This window comes from Coregonus lavaretus (assembly GCF_964263955.1).
Source record: "Coregonus lavaretus genome assembly, chromosome: 28".
In the NCBI taxonomy this organism is placed as follows: Eukaryota; Metazoa; Chordata; class Actinopteri; order Salmoniformes; family Salmonidae; genus Coregonus; species Coregonus lavaretus.
Genome location: NC_140015.1, coordinates 23,277,804 through 23,294,615, shown reverse-complemented (window position 1 = coordinate 23,294,615; position 16,812 = coordinate 23,277,804). Strand labels below are relative to the sequence as shown.

Sequence of the window (16,812 nt, the reverse complement as noted above, 5' to 3'; positions counted from 1 at the left end):
GAGTGATATTACTCTCAATGACACTGCATAGCTTACTGAAATCTCTCTAATTCTGGTATAATACTTTATTAAATATCACAATTGACCAAATATAGTGTAGTGTTCCTTACCTGTTGCAGATCATGGTCCAGCCAAGGTGAGAGTAGAGATGATATGAAGTTTTCACTGTAGAGAAATGGCTGAAGGAGGTGGTTTCCCTTATTCACATTTCTATAGCTCATCCATACAGATATCGGTTTTGTTAGTGGTGTGTGAGTGTCCATGTACTTTAACATGCTATTCTGTACCATGGACGTACCATATGAAAGAATAGGATAAAGCCATTACCAGTCCCATATTGCCCACATATCTCCCTGTAGAGTGACTTCCCTACCTCACCCATGAATAGAAATAAAGTTACCATAATTCTGAGTCTATTCCAGTGCCTTGAATACACTGACTGTTCCTCAGTCTCTCAGCAATGTAATGTCATTATCACCACTTGGATAGGTTCAGATCTAATGCAGCAAATATTCTATATATATATATATATATATATATATATATTTACAATTATTTCTTTTTACTTATTTAAAACACTGCAATGAACTAATTACCATTGTATTAATGGCAACACCAATGGATTGTTTCACAGAGGGTACAATAATGAAAGGAGTTTTCTGTCTTATATGTCATGGAATGAATGCATAACATATGCTATTCAGTCCTTGGCCTCCCTTTCTTTCCGTAATTTGTAGTGTCTAATAAAGTATTTTCAGTTTCTTTTGATGAGTGTCATACTTGTTATTTCTGCTAGTGTCAAACATTTTCAAACTGTTTACTATATACACTGAGTCTATATAGTACTTAAGCAATAAGGCCCGAGGAGGTGTTGTGTCGTGCATAAGAACAGCCCTTAGCCATGGTATATTGGCCATATACCACAAACCCCAGAGGTGCCTTATTGCTATTATAAACTGGTTACCAATGTAATTAGACCAGTAAATAGTACTTTTTTTGTCATGCCCATGGCTTTCAACCAATCAGCATTCAGGGCTCGAACCACCCGGTTTATAAAAAAACATTAACACCTGCTCTTTCCATGACAGACTGACCAGGTGAATCCAGGTGAAAGCTATGATCCCTTATTGATGTCACTTTTCAAATCCACTTCAATCAGTGTAGATGAAGGGGAGGACAGGTTAAAGAAGGATTTTTGATAATTGAGACATGGATTGTGTATGTGTGCCGTTTAGAGGGTGAATGTGCAAGACAAAATATTTAAGTGCCTTTGAATGGGGTATGGTAGTAGGTGCCAGGCGCAACGTTTTTTGTCAAGAACTGTAACGCTGCTGGGTTTTTCACGCTCAACAGTTTGCCGTGTGTATCTAGAATGGTCCACCACCCAAAGGCCATCCAACCAACTTGACACAACTGTGGGAAGCTTTGGAGTCAACATGGGCCAACATCCCTGTGGAACGCATTCGACACCTTGTAGAGTCCATGCCCCAACGAATTAAGGCTGTTCTGAGGTCAAAAGGGTGCAACTCAATATTAGGAAGGTGTTCCTAATGTTTAGTATACTCAGTGTACATTTAGGAAAGTAATGTCACATAACTAGTATTTCTAAGGAGTAAAATAACATTTACAGGTGGCTGGGTTAAGGTCAGTTGGGGTATGTTCAGGACATGGTACTAAATGAATGAAACTGCTGGTATAAACATTAGTGTGACGTTTGTGTTTTCCTCATCCACCTGCCAGTTTGATTGATCAAAAAGCTCCCAGGCCCAGCAGCTGTCTCAAGCATCAAGGTCAGTGATTGGAAGGTCTCTTGCTGGGACTCTGTCTGGCTACCATTCTGTCCATGGAGGAAATGAGCAAAGGGGAAATGCAACTCCTTTAATGAAGGTTTGGTTTCCTACACAGAACAATGGAGAAATGTGTTTTCTGTCTGTATGAACGACAGTGACAAGCACCCAGAGGTCAGCTATAGTTTGAACCTATAAATCTAGTACACATTTACAAGAAAGGGACAAACTGAGAAGAAGGTAACGATGTTGAGGGCATTTATTGTTTATCAACACATTAGTGGCCTATTTCTTACAGAGTGAAAATAGTTTTCTATATGTACAGCACCAAAACACCCAATGGATAAAGTAGAGAGTTAACAAGAAGCAGATGTTTTCCCTACAAAGGCCAGTACGGGATCATGTGCCAAAACAGAATATACAAATATTACAAACATTGTGGTAAAGGGAGCAAGACATTTCAGAAAATCTACAATCCTTAACAAAATCATCTGATTTCTCCACTTAGCATAGCTAACAAGATGTCAGGGAGGGGAAACAAAGGCATGCTCACCAAGGGCTGTACAGTGTTTTACACAAGGAACATGTGTGAACACTTGTTCCAAAAACTGTCTCTGGCAATTTGAGAAACAAGTGAGAATTCATTTGAGACACAAAGCTAAAAATTCATAAATCTACCAACCATTAAAAATCATTATAGGGTTGGTTGTACATGATGAGTTTCTCAATCAATTCAACCTCAGAGTATAATGGTACTGGTCTTCATAGTTTCTCAACTGAAATGGCAAATACTCCTCAAAAGAAAGGTAGGGAATGCAGTACCTTTGAAGATCCGAAAACACATAACAGGTGAAAATGAATACAAAGAACAGAAGGGTAATTTAGGATGTGAGGAGAGTTTTTATCAGGAAGTGTGTGATATACTGGAACTATCTACTGTACCATAAGTGTGGCAGCAGTGATAGTCTGTGCAGAAGTACTGTACATCTCAGATGTACTGTAGATACTGTATCTTTCTGGAAGTTCAGTCCAATCACAGAGACCCTTTTTTAAAGGCTATAACAACTCAAATACTCAGCTTCTGAGCGCTCCATATTTGTGAGAAAGGATACAATTCCACAAACCAGAGTACTTATTAAACAGCATATCCAATGGTTCTTTGTGGTTCTTATCATACAAAAGTGCTTCAGAAAAATAAGTCTTCACTTAGATACTGATTCAGACATTTTGTGTCCAATGTGTACAGTGCACATTTACCTCTGAGTGAAAAGCCCAATTCAATTGAATGTCCTTCCCAACTGCTTTTCAATCAATAAGATGACTGACAGAATCCCTACAATTGACAGATGATACTAAGTATGGAATGTGGCCGACTTTCACTTGATACAAAACACTGAGATCAATTCGGCCCAATGTATCATTACGTGCAGAAGATGAGAACAATTGCCAAATGGAAGTCAAAAGTTGATCATTTTAGTTGTTTGGGGGTTCCAACTGAACAACAGTTGTACAAAAGCAGAATTACAAGTAGCCTTTGTTCAAGGTTTGTACAGTCAAAGATAAACCGAAAAAACTGTTCCCCACCCGAAAACAGTAAACAATGCATGGTCGTTTTCGTAAACGTTCCGGCTGTGGTTGCAGCCTCGGTGGGCAGTTGTGGGAGTCTATGTGCTGGTGCCTCTGTCGAGAGGCACAGGAGGGCACTGTGTTTTCAGTTAGCCTACTTGACGCGGTGGGGGTCAGGCGTCCCGAATAGTATTAGCAGGGGGACTCCTGTAGAGGTACTTCCAGATAGCGTAGTAGTGCACGGCTGCAGCCAGCGCCACAAACACGTGCCAGATGGCATGGGCAAACGGGATGACCCCGTCCGACTTGAAGAAGAACACGCCCAGGCAATAGATGAGTCCCCCACAGGCCAACTCGTACAGTCCATCCGTGTTGTTCTGTGGAAAATTTGGGGGAAAATGTAAAGGACTATAATATTATTCTCCAAGGTTCAGCATATAGTACTGTAATACAAATACCAAAAACCTTTGGAGTCTGGGTGAACTACCACAAGAAGTCCACAAGGGGGCATAGGAGGCTGAACAACAGATATTCTGCTGATTATATTGTGCAGGGGTATTCAACTCTTTTACCCTACGAGGTCCGGAGCCTGCTGGTTTTCTGTCCTACCTAATAATTAAATAGCACACAGCTGGTGTCCCAGGTCTAAATCAGTCCCTGATTAGAGGGGAACAATGAAAAAATGCAGTGGGACTGGCTTCAAGGTCCAGAGTTGAGTTTGAGGGATATAGTGGTGCACAAGTGAAGGATGGTGATGGAGGCTGTGATCACTACGCCTTGGTGATGGATGCTACTGATAATGTATAGTAAGTAACTAATACACACATTAACAAATTCATTAACTTGATGTTTTAGCAAAAACACCTGATGACAGTAGGCTTTACAAAGGAGCACCTTAAAGGGCAACTCCACCACTTTCCAACCTCATTTTCATTATCTCCAGTACAATTCCAGTGTCAACACAATGGCAAACAGCGCGTTTCTAATGTTTTGTAGAAAAAAATGAAGTTAAAAGTTCTACCCGATGACATCATCAAAAATTCAACCATTTTAAAAACAGTGATTTTCAAACACTATGAGATTGATGTTGATGTGGGGACCAAGAAAAGACCCTCCCTTGGGCAGAAACTCATTGCAGGTTTTGAAAATCACCGCTTTTATTTTTTTAATCCTACCCTGTGATGTCACAGAAAAGCATTTTCTTTAGGAGCTTTTTTCTTATCTTTCTAACCACAGATCATAGAAACACACTGTTTTCACATATGTAGACACTGGTTTGGTGGAATTGACAGATACCAGATATTCTAGGGCCATTTTAATTAAGCTATGTAAAATCGGTCATGTTTAATGCATCTGCCAGATACCTCGAGACAGAGTGTCAAAGCAAACAGTAAGCAGCAGATGCAAATGTAAGCAGCACTGCCACTAGCGCTGTGAGTGTGGGTGGTGACTGAGTAAGGAGATTACAGCAGAAAGTCAATATGTAAAACGGAGTACGTTACCATTGATGTCACAACCAACGCAGGGAAAAAACCCATAGTCAAATAGAAGGCGAGCTCAACAACTTTATACCTAGAACAAAGAAACACATAGAATATTCCATATTAAAACAGACCTACTTTATCACCAAAAAAAGTACAACATTGACAGCAACAAAAGTGATGATGCTTAGCAGATATAACAATGGCCCTGTTTGTCAGCTTCATTGTTATAGGATTCATTGAGGCCGTAGTCTGTACATATCCAATTACTCCACTGAAGATTTAGTTTTAAAAAAAAATATTTACATTGCAAAAAAAAGCATAATAATTTAATTGTAAAAAGGTTATTATACTCACTTTTCATGGTAGTTGAAGACATATATTGTTCCTGCAGCAGCCATTAGCCATACAAACCAACGCATGTGAACTGCGAGTGGGCCAAGCTCACGAAGATTCAACCTGGCAGGAGAGAAAGATTATGTTCATTCCACACTTTAGCCTAGGGAAACATACCAACTGCAGGATCCTCATCACATCACACTTGCGTAACCCCGATTCTATGAGAATACCAGTGACATGTGTCACTTATGGGATATGCCTAAGGGGCGGGTCACAGGCTCGAAGTATCCAATCACACAGTGTCTGTTGAAGACAGACTGGTCGAGTGGCGAATGAGATGAGCCCCTCTCCTCCATAAAGGGAGCCACTCGCCAGCCAACTGGTCATTTTCAAGCATGCCTCTTCCTTGCGCTCTTGCGAACAGGGAAAAGCGGTGACACATCTCACTCATATTATCATAGAACCGGGGTTACGCAAGTAACCCAAAGTTCTATTTCTAATACTCGTTTCGATGTGTCACTTATGGGATATGGCCAACTCCCATAACACAGACATGCTCTCTGAAGCCAGGGTAGCTCCAACAGCATCACCCCTCAGAGGCTCCGACACGGAGGGAGTATGCCCCACGAAGGTGCAGTGACATCCAGTCGGTAAAGACCTCCCAACATATGAAGGGTGGCCCAACACCCTATTGCGCAAATCTCCCCTAAGGAGATGCCTTAGAACAGTGCCCAAGAGGTAGCCATACGTCTAGTGGAATGAACCCTTCCGGGCTGTAACCTTGCTATTATATTTTCCAATACAATAGCCTACACTATCTCAATATAGCCATTAATGAGGTAGGGGGCCTCCCTTTGCAGGGAGGTGCCCAAAAAACCCGCAGAGGTTGGCTGCTAGTGAGTGCAGCCCGCTCATTCGTTTTGCAGGCATAGGGCAGACGGTAAAGCGGGTTAGAAAGAGAAGTATAACATCTCCCCGGCTCAAGTGGTGCCCATGAGAAAGCCTCAGGCGCAATAGACGAGTCCCAGTGATTGGTTTTGCGTAAGCGATGCGCACCCTCAAAACAACATCACAGAGGGTGTTACCCTACTGTGTAACTGTCGAGGCCTGTGTGACAGGGCGAGATAGCAGTCAACTGGACCTTTGGAGATCTTCCCTCTGTCCAAAGTCCTGCAATGAAGCATACAGAGCATTTAAGGAATGATCTGTGTAGGTCACAACACTTCTCCAAAAAAACAGATTGTTTGTTTCTCCAAACAATGGGCGTGTATGAGGGGCACTGGCACTCTGGATCGTGAAAGATCTTGAGTGGCCGGTTTGTCGCATTCAGATTTATCCTCCCACGGGCTATGCTCAGAGGGTCACGGCTACTGGGTGAGGGTGCAAATCTTTCCGTATGTTAGGGTCCGTGGATCCCTGCATAACGGTGGTTACCAGGACTGGTTTTAGAGCAGGAGAGTGGTCTCCGCTAACCAGGACGTACCTGGTCATCGCGGAAGACGAAGATGTTACCTCGCTCTGCTTAGAGTGGGGGTGTCAGGCCTAGGAGAGAGAAAAAGCATAGGGCATTACCCTTGAGAGGGTGTGCCGTTGCTTCCACCCCTAGTGGTGCGTAATCACCATGTAGGTGCGGGGTCTCCAAAGAACCATTATAGGGAAGACGCTTCTAACAGTCTGTCTTCTCGAGTCAGTCTGGATAGATACGGAGGGCGGGTTCTCAGGGACCAGTTTGAAGTGCCAGCACACGCGTGTCATGCTCACCTCAGGGTGTGATAACGCCACGGGGGGGCAGAGAGTGTCCCAGTTAACTCGTAATGATATCTCTTAATGAATGGGTCGAAGGCATATGAGCATAATGATTCTTGCAAAACATGCTTGATACTCTTGGACTGCGTCCCTAGCAGGTGGCAATAGGTATGGCTATACAGTGTCACCGAGCGGGGTTCTTTGCGCGAGAGAGCGGCCAACGGAATGACGAACGGCGTCAACCGGTGTAGCCAAAAGAAAGAAGGAAACCTGCTGGTTACCCAGATCCTAACCTTGTGTCACATCCCTTCAATAGAGTTCCAGACACTTGCAGAAATTATGCCAAGGCACATTGAGGCTGTAACACCCTATTAAGACACTTTGTGTTGTTTCCTTTATTTTGGCAGTTGCCTGTATGTCTGGTCTGTTTTGGCCCTACCCCGAAAGGGAGGGTTAGCAAGAGCAAAGATCTCCTCAGCCACTCGTTCTGAAAGCGAAGGTGGAGCTGACTAAATCTCAGACTGCGCGAACCAAGCGCAGGTAAGAACGAGATGAGGAAAAAACGCCAGAGCGTGGTGGACTTGGTGTACCAGATAGCTGTCTGGGGCTCCAGTGCCCAGCAAAGTTAACCATTCCCCCCCTCTTATTTTTCCTTGGAAAAGAAAGTACCAGTAATGGAATACTGTACAGACTGTCCTATAGCTCAATAAAAATAGTTTTCTAGCAATAGAGCTAAGTTGCCATAAAATTGCCCCAAAAATGACTCAGAGAAACCCAGTGGTTTACGGTGGTCCTTAAAGTGAACCCCGGAAACCTGATTTCCTGTTTATCGCTATGAAAATGGAGAAAAGTGCAAGTTTCTCCTCTGCCTTGCTCACTTAGTGATGGCACCTCCTGGTGGTAGTGCCGAGGAGGTGCCCACATGAGCCTGTTTTTACTGTGTTGCTCATGCAAAAGATAGTTAAAAGCAACAATGCCGTAAGGCAAGGAAAAATTAGGAAGCCATGGTAGAATAGCAAAAGGCAATCTGTCATCCAGCTCCGTATGTCAGAAGAGACCGGAAGGAGAATGAACATGCAGACTTTTTCATCCCTGGCTAAAACCTGAGAAGGTGCCAAGCGGCGAGTCCAAGTGGGATGGCACTCGGGGGGTAAGAGTGCACATCCTCCATCTTCCCAGGTGAGCAATGTCACAAAAGTGCGCAGCTGCAAAGGGAATAGTTTTTTTTGCGATTTTTTCACAGATGTGCCTCCCCACTCTCACACGGCTTACGTTAAACCCAAGAGAGAGGCCGTAGGCTTTGCACACTATCCTCCTCTGCCAGTTAGGGCTGTGCCCTAGGTTAGGAGGGTGGAACCTTGCTGAGGCCGCAGAAAAGGATTGTTTGGCTTCAGGTTTGCCTTGGTTAAAGGGCTTAGCCTGGGTATTGGCAGTCTGCTGTGTCGCTGAGGGTTTAGGGCCCCTAAGGCCAGTTGTTGCCCCCTCCTTGCTGTGAGGCTAAGGCCACTTCTGCGACATGCGGCGGCGACAGCAGGCCGAACAACTCCTTGGGTGTCACAGGGGCATCCAGGAGGTCCACTTTTTCTTTGTCTGTCAAGCTGGATAAGCTTAGCCAAATAGCCCTTTCTCACACCACCACCAGACTCATGGTATGACCACAGCCTTGGATGGCATTATGGGAGGCACAGAGGTTTAGATATGTAATCATACAGATCTCATCCCAAGCAATCCAGTTGCTTCCCCACATCCTCCAGTAACTCTGCCTGGTAGGCCAACAATAAAGAGGTAATGTTAAGGTCTCTTATTTAAAGGTTTGGGGCTCTGTATGTCTTATGGAAAATGGAGGCAATAAAGCGCTCTGTCTTTCCAGGGAGGGAAGTGCCAGTAGTGCTAGCAGCACAGCGTGTGGAGTGGAGGTGGTCAGCCAGTGACGGTTCCACCATGGGAGGGTTGCGAAACCCAGATCCCTCCATATCGTGCATGTCCTTGCTAGGGAACCCCTAGCCAGGACGCTGCTGGTAAGGGGCTTATCCCATGAGCGCCACTCTGAGGCAGGCTGTGACCGTGGGAAGCAGTTGCTTAGCGGGGACCATGCGGGATGGGAGTATTTTTCCATTGTACAGTATAAAAATATTTATATATAAAACAAGTGATACATTATTTTAGGCCTTACTGCAATTGGCCCATACAAATGCATTGAATAACAGATTCACTACATGGTACAACAGATAGGCACCCCCAAAAAATCTAAAGGAAGTTTGTTCTGAAGTGTCTATCCTATATCTGAGAGATATAAGAAAGATGTATTTAACCCCTTATTTTGGGCGCTAAACAGCCTCCATATATACACTACATGACCAAAAGTATGTGGACACCTGCTCGTTGAACATCTCATTCCAAAATCATGGGCATTAATATGGAGTTGGTCTCCCCTTTGCTGCTATAACAGCCTCCACTCTTCTGGGAAGGCTTTCCACTAGATGTTGGAACATTGCTACGAGGACTTGCTTCCATTCAGCCACTAGAGCATTAGTGATGTTGGGCGATTAGGCCTGGCTCGCAGTCGCCATTCCAATTCATCCCAAAGATTTGATGGGGTTGAGGTCAGGAATCAAGTTCTTTCACACCGATCTCAACAAACCGTTTCTGTATGGACGTCACTTTGTGCATGGGGGCATTGTCATGCTGAAACAGGAAAGGGCCTTCCCCAAACTGATGCCACAAAGTTGGAAGCACAGAATCGTCTAGAATGTCATTGTATATTGTAGCGTTAAGATTTCCCTTCACTGGAACGAAGGGGCCTAGCCCGAACCATGAAAAACAGCCCCAGACCATTATTCCTCCTCCACCAAACTTTACAGTTGGCACTATATATTCAGGCAGGTAACATTCTCCTGGCATCCACCAAACCCAGATTTGTCCGTCGTACTGCCAGATGGTGAAGTGTGATTCATTACTCCAGAGAACACGTTTTCCACTGCTCCAGAGTCCAATGGCGGCGAGCTTTACACCACTCCAGCCGACGATTCGCATCGCGTATGGTGATCTTAAGCTTGTATGCGGCTGCTCGGCCATGGAAACCCATTTCATGAAGCTCCTGACGAACAGTTCTTGTGCTGACGTTGCTTCCAGAGGCAGTTTGGATTTTGGTAGTGAGTGTTGCAACTGAGGACAGACGATTTATACACGCTACGCGCTTCAGCACTCGGCGGCCTACAACTTCGCGGCTGAGTTTTTCCTAGACGTTTCCACTTCACAATAACAGCACTTACAGTTGACCGGGGCACCTCTACCAGGACAGAAATTTGATGAACTGACTTGTTGGAAAGGTGGCATCTTATGATGGTGCCACGTTGAAAGTCACTGAACTCTTCAGTAAGGCCATTCTACTGCCATTTTTTGTCTATGGGGATTGCATGGGTGTGTACTCGATTTTATACACCTTTATACATCAGCAGCGGGTGTGGCTTGAATTGCCGAATCCTCTAATTTGAAGGGGTGTCTACATACTTTTGTATATATAGTGTACTTCCATAAAAATTGTTGACTGCTACCGGGGGACCTTCAGACGATTCTTGTGAGGCCTGTGGGCGTCCTAGAGCAAAAGAACTGACATGTACGTAAAATTAGTGTGTAGCCCAAACTGTTCGGACGCTACAGACGATTTTGTGAGAAGACCGATTTTCGGGATGTCTCATGGTATGACAAACACTGCTCTAGCTCTGTCACCGCCGATGCGGAAGTGTTACATAGGTGGATGCGGTGGATTGAGACGCATCCAATGCAAAAAAACATATCTCTAGCTTAACCCGACAGATTTTTATGGGGATTTTTTAATTATACTAATTAGATTTCAGCGGGGGCGCAGACATCAACCTTAGGGGGTTAATAAAAACATGTAAACGTAGATTTTAAATCAGACGAGAGAAGAGAAGAGAGCTAGCAATAGTACAGTGTTGCTGGTAGTAAGGCTGGTGCGGTTAGCTTGCTTTGCAGCTAGTTTAGCCAGGTTAGCTTAAGCATTGCGGCGGGAGCTAGACATTTGTTAGTGTGGTTAGTTAAAGCCTTACAGCGTGTGCTAACCTAGTTAGCCGAAGCGAGGGCTAACCGAGTCTCGGTAGCTAGCCGTGTGGCACTACCTGAAAACCGGAGGCTGAACGAGTAGAAAGTGAATTCTACTCGAAGCAAAACTTTCCTTTCGGTCAGTACGCAACACTATCGACAAGAGCTGAGGCCCTAAATTCGGCAGCATTAACCTCACGGTTCGCCTGAGAACAGTTCACTAGCAAGACAGGAATGTAGTTGTGCTAAGGAGAGCTTTTAGTGAACGCGGTCATGACCAGTTGGCGGGCGAGTGGCTACCTTTATGGAGGAGAGGGGCTCACCTCATTCGCCACTCGACCGGACTGTCTCCAACAGACGCTGTGTGATTGGATACTTCGAGCTTGTGATCCGCCCCTTAGGCGTATCCCATAAGTTACATATCGAAATTGGTATTAGAAATAGAACTTACCACGGTGTGTAGGAGGCTGCGATGAAGAAATAGATGACCACTCTATCACACATATGAAAGCAGTGCTCCACAGACCTAGAATCAAGACCAATAATTCAGTATTTCTCTCTTTGGCCTTTGATTGTGTCTGCCCACTCATACCTAGTATCCAATTAAAATGACTATCTGCTGGGTGCTGTATACTATAATTCAAATTACACTCACTGGAGTATCTGACATAGGCTTTGAAAAAGCACCCACGAATAGGTTACCATTGCAACAAGTGCTGCTGGTAAGCTCTTGACTTGGACATTCATTTTTGCCAACACATGGTTAACCTTTGTTTAACCAGCTAAACAGCTGCTCTTAGCAAAAATGTGTTTGGAGTTACCTTTCTAACTAATAGGCTATGAGTTTACACTTCCTCTTTCAATTATAATGTGGTGAGGTCAAAATAATCGATTCATTTTAAAATGTTGATTCCTTCTCCTTTCCATTATCATTCACCTGATGATAAGACAAGACATGTAAAAAAATATATTTGCTAACGTATGATGGGGTCCCTGGGTCACCGTTTTGCCTGGGAGGTGGTCCCTTGGCAAGAAAAGGTTGAAGACCCCTGGTCTAGTGTGATAGAACGTTCCTCTGCCTCCTCACCTCATGTGGCTCTTCTTCCAGGTGATGATGTGGAACACAGTGGAGACCAGGAAGAGGGCACACAGGCCCATACCGTACACCCAGGCTGTGATCTTCTCCCAGCGGTCGTCTGAGAGCCGGTGCAGCAGGGCCATGCCCACAACGGCTGGTACGATGAGGAGCTGCAGGGTACAGACAAAGGGAGACAGATTAACATTACCAACTGTTGAAAACTATCCTTGTAACATACACCCAATGTTGTCTACAATTATAGTGTTTTTGGTCAAATGTGTTTTCTCCATAACCCTATCAACACCAGGTAGAATTCTGTCAATAGAATTAAGCATGGGAAAAACAACAATTGAGGTCTGACATTTGAAAACCAGTCTTTGTACAGTAGGCCTACACTTAGGGAACGTGAACTCACCGCGTGAGTATAGCAGTTTGCAGCATGCTCATAGCAAGTGGGCTGGTAGCGGCAGTTAGCAGAGGCCCGCCTGTTCATGAACCTGAAACATACAGCAACATGCAGCAAGTGTTACTGGGGCAGATAGCGGGGAGGACTAAGGGCTGTTCCAATACTGGTGTTAGAGGTCATCCTGATTGAGTGCTGTTCCAACACTGTTTCTGGGTTGTTCATGCAACAGTGTACCATGCTAATTGACGGAAGCAGGAAAATAACACACGAGAAGACCAAAGACTGACATAAAGTACATCTCAAAGAAAAATAGCATATAACTAACACAAGTAGGCCTACAGGCACACTCACATTTTAGTGATTGACCAAAATCCATGTAAAAGGACCCATGAGCACCAACCTGAAGTTTATAAGAGCATATCAAATGAAAGCTAAGAGTCTGTATTTTTTTTAAATTAAAGCATAGATACATTTTTCAACAATTTTACATCCTAAAAATGTGGAATAAGCAAAGGCTTTGATTTCTGGTCACACAGATCGAAGTAGAGTAGAGTTCAGTACAGTAGAGCACATGAGTAGAGTACAGTATAATATACTCTACTGGACTGAACTATACTGTGCTGTACTATATACTCTACTGTGCTCTCCTGTGATGTCCAAACTTGTGAAACATAGACGTCTATGATTGGTAGAGATTTGGTCCGGTTTAGACCAACAAAATTTGGTCATGTATGGAGGCGGAGCTCATTAGAATAATAGCCAGTGTGTAGAATAATACTCAAACATGCAAAGGAGGATATTACATTTTTATACCTTTGTGTACCTATTCAGGATACATCACCATGAAGAGAATGAAATTCATAATTATACATTTCTGCATAGTACAGATCAATGACCCATGATGTCAATCTGTTACAGTCATTCTGTTACCGGGTGTTGATCCACTTCACTTAGTGTAGTTCAATAACCAAAATATATTTTTTCAAACTCAAGGTGTCATGTCATAGCTGACACCCCATTCTTTCTACAGATATCTTTGAATCTTAATTCGAAGTACTTATTTATGTTTTTTGTTTTTTTACGTGGTCACATAAAAAACTGAGGGAGATTTTACTGTCATTCTGTTACCAAACTTTGCATCTGCACTGTTCCTCAAATAAGTGTTTTTGTAAAATGTTCAGTGGCAATTGTTAAAAGTATAGTTTTGCATATAGGTGTATGTTTTTATAAACTTTGCAATCAATAGTTTTTGTTTGGCATACATTTTAAAGTGAAAAGGTGAGTCTCAGCCTCACTCTGATAACATGGAATTGCCCTTCATCAATTACTTATACCCATTATTTACAATGCCATGATTGGACAATTATAGCGACTTGTTTTACCGGATTTCATCTACTTGTGCTACATCCAAAGATTGGCTACATTGCATTTCCTGGTGGGAAACATTGGAGCTAGTAGGCTATAGTACTGCATGCTACAATAGCCATGTTTCTGCTTCATTCATGGCTACAAAGTAACAATCCATCTAAGAAGAAGGCTCAGTAAATGCCAATAGCTAGGTTCACTTACGTTAACAAGACCACTTGCCTGAACAAATGAACGCCAGCTAGCTAGCTATCTATCTATCTATAGCTAAATTCAACATAATGCAAACATTGGATGACTGCCACATTTTTAGCTAACCCACCTTTGAAGGCTGTTTACTCTCTTCATTTCAATGCCTTCACGCAAAACGAAGGGAGGAAATCACGAAGCAAGCTTTAGCTAGCGAGCTACAGTCAAAAATAGGAAATCAGCAAGCTAGCCAAATAGGAAATTAGAAAGCTAGCCAAAACAAGAGAAAGTGAAGGCCCAGCTAACGTCATCAACTAATCAATCCTCTGTACACATGTCGATATACCCCCAGTCCAAATCAATACATCAATACACTATTTTAGTATTTTCCTTAATACCATTTATGCTGCAAATATTAACGAGCGTCAATCGATTAAATTAATACTATCAATTAGAAAATACATATCCTCCTGACACTTGTGTCCCCCTGTAGACACCGGCGTTGTTCCCTATTTAACGATTGAAATGTGTTTCGTTCATGCAAAGATATTTTGAATGACGAATGCTTGAACCAATAATAGCACTAAAAGTGTGGGACGTCATCCTATCAGACCAATCAAAGATCTGATGACAGTGTAGGTGGCTGGAGGAGGTCTCAAAATCTCACACCATGATAGACAGATGTAACAGTAGTAGTTATTTTTGTTTTTCAACCAGCAACCCTGAGAATGGGTTTCCACTAGTTACCACAACCACAAAGTCAAAATGCTTTATCGTAAAAATTCATGAGAACAAAAAGTAGCTTTTTGGTCTTAAATTACGGTTAGGTTTAGGCATAAGGTTAGCAGTGAGGTTAAGGTTAGTGTTAATGTTAGGGTTAGGTTTGAAATCAGATTTTAATTTCAAGAATATAAATTGTATAAATGGTGAGGACCACCTGAACATGCATCAACAGACACAATATTTGTATATTTTGAGTCCAATATCACGTTCTGTGTCATGATTGAATCATTTATTTTTCCAAATTCAGTCTTTTAGTATTGACTTTTTATCTCAGTGTCAATAAACTTGAGCAAATAAACTGATATTACATCATAGGCCCTGTTTCAACAGATGTTTATTTGCATGCACAGAGATTAATTCACAATGTTATCAGATGCAAATATGTCCCTATGGGTAATTGTGTTGTGCTGTATGTGGACAGGACACAAAACAATGTGTTGCTAGTCTATGTTGAATTGCACATCAGCAAGGTATCTGATGAGCACTCTCTAACCAGTATTGTAACTCAGCAAGGTATCCAGTGTTGGGGACTAGTGAACTACATTTAGTTCAACTAGTAAGTCAATTATATTTTGCAGTAGCTTGGTGGTAGTTGAACTAAATTCACATCTTGGTAGTGTTTTCAGTAGTTAATTACTTTTTTTTGCCATGTAGTGGTGTAGCTAACCAATTGAACTACACACTACTTTTTTTTGCTAAAATAAAATATGGGTGAAGTAGGCAAGAATGTACTTTCTTTTTCTGCATCAGACCTGCTTAATTCTCACTTGAAACACTTTTTGTGTGCCTAATTCTCACTTTTATGTGTGTTTAATAGGCTAAATTACACATTCTGTTAACATCTGACTCCAGAGTGAACTGTTCTTGGAATTTGTAGTCTGTGACATTTCAGATTTACATATGATAATTTTTCACAAAGTAGTTTGGATGTAGTGAACTACTTTTTCTAAGTAACTTTAGTTAAGTAAACTATATTTTTCAAAAGGGTACCTTTAGTGTAGCTTAACTTCTTCCAGTGTGAAGTAATTGGTAGCTTGGGTAACAATTTTTTCAGAGTAGCTTCCCCAACACTGAAGGTATCTGATGAGCACTCTAACCAGCTGAGTTACATAACAGTGTCAGTATTGTAACTCAGCAAGGTATCTGATGAGCACTCTCTAACCCACAGAGTTACATAACAGAGTCAATAATGTAACTGGATCATTCAGGAACAGCATTAGATAACACAACTCATAGCTGTTTACATAAGACTTTAAGTGCGATATGCAGGCTCAATGAGTTTTAAACTGACAAATATCTGCAGTTTTTTTAATCTTTGGGCTATTACAACCAGAGTGAAACATAAGCCCATACTGACCCAACTTCACAGCAGTGGCATTGTACAAACCCTTCAGAACCATTAATAACCAGCACATTTATGCATGTGAAGATAACGTTCCCAAATGTATCCATTTTAAATGTTTGCATTAGTAAACTCAGAATAAGATGCATAATCAACTCCTTAGAGAAAGATTTCACGTCATATTTGGCAAGCCTCTGAGTATGAATTCATCTCTCTGGTTTTATATGTTGTGATGCCAAAGGATTACAAAAGTAAGCCTAATGTGTATTGTACGTAGTTCATGAAAGTAAAATCCACTTCTTGCACAAGATCCTATCCCTAGGGTACACCATGCACCGGACAGTTCAAATGTCGTTTATCCAGCCCAGGAGGAGCTCATTGTTTACGAGCTGTGGAAGTACAGCTGAGATGTGGGAGGCAGGCAGGCAGGGTTTTTAAGAATGACATTGGCAGAGACAACAGGAGGATGCGAGCAGCCATATGTTAGGGTTTAGCGTTTCCTTGTTCTTGCTGCAAGGCTGCAGTTCCCCATGGTGCCATGCTAACACCCCTAATGTGATACAGGACTGAGACATGGAGGTTGGCATTCTGTCATACAAACACAGGGTTTAGCAGCTCAGTATAGTGTCCCTGGGTTTATAAATATGCTATAAAACAGTGTTTAGCTC

General features: G+C 42.6%; 1 protein-coding gene across 4 annotated transcripts; it reads right to left on the bottom strand.

The window, feature by feature from the left end:
- Window positions 1-2,028: 2,028 nt before the first annotated feature.
- mmd (monocyte to macrophage differentiation-associated) lies at window positions 2,029-15,881 on the bottom strand. 4 transcript variants are annotated; one of them, XM_084145944.1, is made up of 7 exons: window positions 15,793-15,881; window positions 12,475-12,556; window positions 12,069-12,229; window positions 11,433-11,507; window positions 5,192-5,293; window positions 4,856-4,925; window positions 2,029-3,730 (listed from the first exon to the last, which is right to left on the bottom strand). In XM_084145944.1, exons 2-7 carry the CDS (start codon window positions 12,550-12,552, stop codon window positions 3,527-3,529), a joined length of 690 nt encoding a protein of 229 aa, XP_084002070.1. In that variant the 5' UTR covers window positions 12,553-12,556; window positions 15,793-15,881; the 3' UTR covers window positions 2,029-3,526. The 4 variants fall into 4 exon arrangements, with proteins under 4 accessions (XP_084002070.1, XP_084002067.1, XP_084002069.1 ...); XM_084145941.1 differs by lacking the exon at window positions 15,793-15,881 and adding an exon at window positions 14,153-14,548; XM_084145943.1 differs by lacking the exon at window positions 15,793-15,881 and adding an exon at window positions 12,866-12,952.
- Window positions 15,882-16,812: the final 931 nt, after the last annotated feature.

Bases quoted from the DNA above. Each gene is read 5' to 3' on its own strand.
- mmd (XM_084145941.1), bottom strand. From the start codon at position 14,178: ATGAAGAGAGTAAACAGCCTTCAAAG. The intron at 12,230-12,474 runs GTGAGTTCACGT...TGTACCCTGCAG, and splicing joins CAAACTGCTATACTCACGCG to CTCCTCATCGTACCAGCCGT. The intron at 11,508-12,068 runs GTGAGGAGGCAG...TCTTGATTCTAG, and splicing joins TGGAAGAAGAGCCACATGAG to GTCTGTGGAGCACTGCTTTC.